Genomic DNA, 6,181 nt, shown 5'->3' on the forward strand with positions numbered 1-6,181 from the left:
AATAATACTTTTTATATACATTGTTTAGTTGCATTCCAAGAGTACTTATTGGTAGACTTGTAGCTAATTGAGCTCTCTTTACTTTGTAGGATATGTGCAGAGTCTGATTAGACGAGTTGTAAATAATGTAAACATTGTTATAAATAATCTCATACTAAAATATGTTGAAGATGACATTGTTCTTTCTGTCAACATCACTTCTGCTGAATGCTATACCGTGGGTGAGTTATGGGATCGTGCATTCATGGATATTTCTGGTGAGTAAATGTCAAAAAAATAGTGTTAGTGTATACTTTTTCATAAATGATAAAATATCATTTATTTCTTAATCTTCTTTTGAAGCCCTTTTTGGTAGCTGTAATATAAGCTTTATGAATCTGATGTGGGAAAAGTGCATGTATACAAAAATTCATATATAACTACAGGAGGTTAATAGCAGTTTATGAAACCATGAAACAATTTAAATTTTTTCTTCCCTTTTACCTATCTGGTTGTTTCAACTGTGATGCACAATGTTTTACAGTGTTTGAGTTGTAGCACTAAAAATATATTTGCTTTGAGATTTCAGTGCTTTTTAGTGAAGGAAAGTGAGTGTATTGCTTCACATGCCTTTGTGAGAACATTTGGAAGTTGATAATCTTAAAGCTCGAAGCTATGACTCGCCTCATTCTTGTGCTTATCTTGAGAGAGCTATATAGTGCTAACACGATTTAATAACTTCCACGTACTGTGATTATGCTTGTGCCTTCCACGTAGGCAGACATTACCCTGCTTTCATTTGTAGGAGAGGCTTTAATAAGTAGTAACATGTTATGTGTTTGATACATTTAGCACTGCATACTGCATTCTAATTTCCTTTTTGGCTCACAGTGGTTTTCTCTCTCTCTTTTTTTAAGCCACTGATCTGGTACTGAGGAAGGCTATCAATTTTTCTGACTGTACAGTTTGTCTCGATAAACGAAATGCCAGTGGCAAAATTGAATTTTATCAAGATCCTTTATTGTACAAATGTTCTTTTAGAACTCGCCTGCATTTTACATATGATAACCTAAATTCCAAGATGCCATCTGTTATTAAAGTGAGTATCTCTGTTTCTAGTAGTCTGCTGACATACCTTTATTTTGTTTATTGGTTTTTGTGCATGGTATTTATAATGAAAATAATCAGAGGGAAAAATGAACTTAATAAATGTATGTGCTATTTGTTTTTACAAAAGTTTAAGTATTGGTCTTTAGATTCTTAACTGTTTGTATAATGTGTTCTGATAGAGATATTTTGGAGGCAACCTTTTCTGCAACTATACATTTCCTTTTTAGTCTTGCTGTCTCTTATTAGTCTTTATTTAAGTATTGAGAACATCAGATAAAAATGTAGAAAAAGGCCCCAAGATCCACTACTACTCAGGAACTTAAGCATAGCAGCAGCCATCTGTATTTTAGTCCTTATAATTTGCTTGACATGATATGAAGACTAGTTATTTTCTTAAGCTGTTTTATAAGGTATGTTATGATAACCTAAACCAATACTTTAGTCTGTTTGCTTAAAATTTTTACTGCTGCTGTTGAAACTGGGTCTAACTTTGTAGCCCTGGCCATCTTGCAATTCACTGTGTATCCCAGACTGGCCCCAGGTTAGTGGCAATTTCCCTGTCCTAGTTTTCTGTATGCTGACCCACCATGAGCTACCATGCCAGGACAAGTATTAGCTTTTAACCCATAGTTTCAATAGCTAAATCAAAATATAGCATACTGGAGCTTTCCAGGATATGTCTTTTGATTCATGTAAATATTTGTTGTTCTCTAAGGTGCTATGTCTTTTCAGTATATGTAATACTATATACATTGTATGTATGTAAGCATAAATCTTGTTTTATTATCTACTAGTTTTCTGAATATTATCACTTTTTATGAATATGCCTATATAAAAATTGCATTTTCTTTTTTTTTTTTACACCACATTGTAGTAAAGTACACTTGTAAAAAAATATAAAAAACATATCTTCTTGAATCTTTGAAAACTGATTTCCAAGAACCTTGGAATTTTCAGCTTGAAAAGACCTTAAGGAGCTTCTTAATTTTCTGGATGTGGAAACCAGGGCCCAGATAAGTAATTAGGTCGATATCGTATAATAAGTTAGTGGTAGCACAGAACAAGAGTGCTGGATGCCTAGTTCCTGGCTCAGGGCTGTTCTAACTTCAAACAGGACACTACACTTTGCTGGTAGACTATTATGAAATATATTTCTGAGAACACAACTATAAATCTTGCATCATTATATGGGAATTGCTATTATTTTCCCTTTTATTGAAAATAATTGTTTTCTCCTTTAATATATTCTGATTATGGTTTTCCCTCTCTCTACTCCTGGTTCCTCCTTAATTTCCCTCCAGTCCATATCTACCCCCTTCCATGCTTTTTCTGGCTCTTAGAAAATGGGCTTCTGAGAGAGACTAATAAGATAAAGTAAAATGAAATAAGGTTAAAAAAAAACCAAACCAACAGATTAGGACAAAACAGAAGAAAAGCAGCCCAAGAAAAGACACAAGAAACTGATACAGGTACAGATGAAGAGATCCACTCATTTGCACACTCAGGAATCCTATACAGACAGTAATTGGAAGCCATGATATACACTTAAAGGGCTCTCGCATTCCTTATGCATGCTGTCCCAGTCTTTGTGAGTTCTGTGCTGTGTGTCAGTTGTGCTGACTCAGAGGGCCTTGTTTTATTGGTGTCGTTTATCCTCTCCAGTTCTTATACTCTTTTCATCACCTCTTCTGCAGGGAGCCCTGAGGAGAGGGATTTGATGCAGACATCACGTTTAGAGTGTTTCTAGGTCTCTCTTTCTGCATAATGTTTGGCTATGGTTCTCTTTTACTTGTTCCAACTGCCACAGGAGGAATCTTCTCTGTTGATGGCTGAGCAAGCCACTGATCTATAAGTATAGCAGAATGACATTAGGAGTCATTTTATGGCTATGTTTTTTAGGTAGAGCAGTAGTATTTGTTTTTTTCTTAGGTTGCTGGGCTATCTAGTTTTGGGCTCTCGGTCACCTTAGCAATGTTGTGTATGAGTTCCTTCCTGTGGAGTGGGCATTAGGTAAAACCAGATATTGGTTGGTTACTCCCACAAGCTTTGTGCCACCAGTGTACTAGCATATCCTCCAGGAAGATAACCATTGGTAGATCAAAGAGATTTTAGCTGGGTTGCTGTTTATAATCTCCTTGGGTAGCATCCAGAGTACTCTATTGTACTAAAAATGCTAGAACTTAGGGGTAAAGGCTCTATGTAGGCACCAGCTTGACCTCTCCATATTCAATGAGTTGTGTAGTTGTTGTCTTTTACAATAGAGCCTAGTCAGTAAAGTACAATAATGTTGACTTTATGTTTATATATAAAATTTGTTTTTCTTGATAGGAATCAGTCATCTATATTTTACTTTTATTTCACACTGTTCAATCTATATTGGTTTAACTAAATTTGTTAGTGTTTCTTTTTGTATTTGAATATATATTACGTATTGAACTTATATATAATACACTCCTGTATGTATATATTGTATATGTATGTGCATATACACACACATCAAAGGGAAAGTGTTAATAGTTTTGGTATCTCTCTCAGGAAATAAACCTATGTTTCAAAGCTTTGGAGCAGCTGTTAACACACACACACACACACACACACACACACACACACACACACACTTTATGGAATAGAATCTGGATATACATTCTAGGATGACCTTGAACTTATGATTCTCCTATTTTATCCTCCATAATATTTTGTATTATATAGGCTTGTATCATCATGCCTGGCTCCAAGATTCATTTTGAACTCAAGTAATGGGTGTGTAGAGCCTTTACTATATAAAGTAATCTTGCAGATTAGTGCAGATTTAATTATCTATTGTAGGATTTGGCTAAATTAGAGAAAAACATAAAAAATAAATTAGAAGGAAGGGCTATTATTGGCATGTAATTAACCTGTGTGGTGAGGTCAATTTATGTAAGTTAGGCCTCGGAGCTCACCCTGATTGGGGAGTTCCCACAATGTTTTGGCCTCAGACTAGAGCCAATTACTACAGTAATCTTAGCAGTGATCTAAGATTAAATCTTCTTTAAGATTTATTTATTTATTATATGTAAGTAAACTGTAGTTGTCTTTAGACACAGTAGAAGAGGGCATCAGATCTTATTACAGATGGTTGTGAGTCACCATGTGGTTGCTGGGATTTGAACTCAGTACCTTCAGAAGAGCAGTCAGTGTCCTTAACCACTGAGCCGTCTCTCCAGCCCATAACCTGTATGTTGCTTAACTGATGTTTTACTTTGAAAAGTGCCTTAGTATAAAGAAGTTTGCTTATAAATTTTCTTGGTTTCTACCAATTACCATATATCAGATTCTGTCAACTCATCAACTGAAACCAGCTTTTCAGTATTTTATTAGAATTTATAAGATAGATAAATGAGTTAGTCCCATTGTTCTGCTTCTGGAAATCTTAAATATTAAATGGATGTGGCTCACCTTTCCAATCACTTAATAGAGTTTTCCCTTAATTATTACTCATTTTTATTTTGTAATTTGTAGACCTTTTTCATAGGCTTAAGTAGCTTTTCAATACATTTGCAATTTGTGGAGGCTGTTACAACTTTCTATATTTTACCTGAAACATGTTTTTTAGATTGTGTTATAAGAAATTGATGGGAGCCGGGCGTGGTGGTGCACGCCTTTAATCCCAGTACTCGGGAGGCAGAGGCAGGTGGATTTCTGAGTTCCAGGACAGCCTGGGCTACAGAGAGAAACCCTGCCTCAGAAAGAAAAAAAAAAAAGAAAAAAAAAAAGAAATTGATGGGAGCATAATTTATTTTATTTTCTCTATTTTTGCAGTTTATTTTGTATTTTCTTTAATGTTTTTTAACTTACTCACTTTACATCCCACACACTGCCTCCTTCCCAGTCACCCCCTCCCACAGTCCTTCCTCCCTACCCCCACCCTTCTCTACTGAGCATGTGGGGGTCCCTATGGGCGTCCCCCCCACCTTGGTTCTCTGGGAGGCTAGGTGCTTCCTCTCCTGCTGAGACCAGATAAGGCAGCCCATATACAGGCAACAGCTTGGGAACATCCCCTCTTCTAGTTGTTTAGGACCCACATGAAGGTCAAGCTGTCCATCTGCTACATATGTGTGGGGAGGCCTAGGTTCAGCATGTGTATGTTCTTTGGTTGGCTGTTCAGACTTTGAGATCCTCAAGGGTCCAGGGTAGTTGACTCTTGGTCTCGCTGTGGAGATCCTATCACCTTTGGAACCCACAATCCTTCCTCCTCTTCTTCTGTAAGAATCCCCATGCTCCAACCACTGTTCAGCTGTTGGTGTCTCTATCTTTCCGAGTCAGCTGCTGGGTGGAGCCTCCCAGAGGACAAGCATAACAGAATATCATTAATAGCTTTAGGGATTGGTGCTTGCCTATGGGATGGATCTCAAGTTAGGCTGGTCATTGGTTGGCCTTTCCCTCAGTCTCTGCCATCCTCACAGCCCCTTGCCTGCATTATTTGTAAACAGGATAAATTTCAAAGTGTTGTGATTGGATTACCTCACTTATGATGATACCCTCCAGATCTATCCATTTGCCCAAGAATTTCATAAATTCATTGTTTTTAACAGCTGAGTAGAACTCCATTGTGTAAATGCACCACAGTTTCTGTATCCATTCCTCTATTGAGGGACATCTGGGTTCTTTCCAGCTTCTGGCTATTATAATAAGGCTGCTGTGAACATAGTGGAGCATGTGTCCTTATTACCAGTTGGAAGATCTTCTGGGTATATGCGCAGGAGTGGTATTGCTGGATCCTCTGGTAGTACTGTGTCCAGTTTTCTGAGGAACTGCTTTGTACCAGCTTGCAATCCCACCAGCAATGGAGTAGTCTTCCTCTTACTCCACATCCTCGCCAGCATCTGCTGTCACCTGAGTTTTTGATCTTAGCCATTCTCAGTGTAGTGAGTCACAGCTGAGGTCACCCCATTGATTCTTCTGCCTGAATGTGCTCGATCTCGTATGTATTTTCTTTTTAAGAATGAAGTTTCTATATAAATTTTTAGTCATGTATGATTAATTCCTTAGAAAAGGTTTCTAGCCGGGCGTGGTGGTGCACGCCTTTAATCCCAGCACTCGGGAGGCAGAG

At 37.3% G+C, this 6,181-nt stretch overlaps 1 protein-coding gene across 6 annotated transcripts in view; it reads left to right on the forward strand.

Annotated features, from left to right (window-relative positions):
- The window catches only part of Vps13b (vacuolar protein sorting 13 homolog B), a 529,582-nt gene that overhangs the window by 28,790 nt on the left and 494,611 nt on the right, over positions 1–6,181 (forward strand). For all 6 annotated transcript variants that reach the window (XR_003845462.1, XM_021217240.2, XM_029548110.1 and 3 more), the window contains exons 5-6: positions 90–257; positions 897–1,078. Coding sequence is in view for 5 of the 6 variants with exons in the window: in XM_021217240.2 (XP_021072899.1) it covers positions 90–257; positions 897–1,078 (350 nt within the window). In the remaining variant the exon portion in view is untranslated. The remainder of the gene's footprint in view (positions 1–89; positions 258–896; positions 1,079–6,181) is intronic.

Source organism: Mus pahari, chromosome 17 (genome assembly GCF_900095145.1).
Source record: "Mus pahari chromosome 17, PAHARI_EIJ_v1.1, whole genome shotgun sequence".
Lineage (NCBI taxonomy): Eukaryota > Metazoa > Chordata > Mammalia > Rodentia > Muridae > Mus > Mus pahari.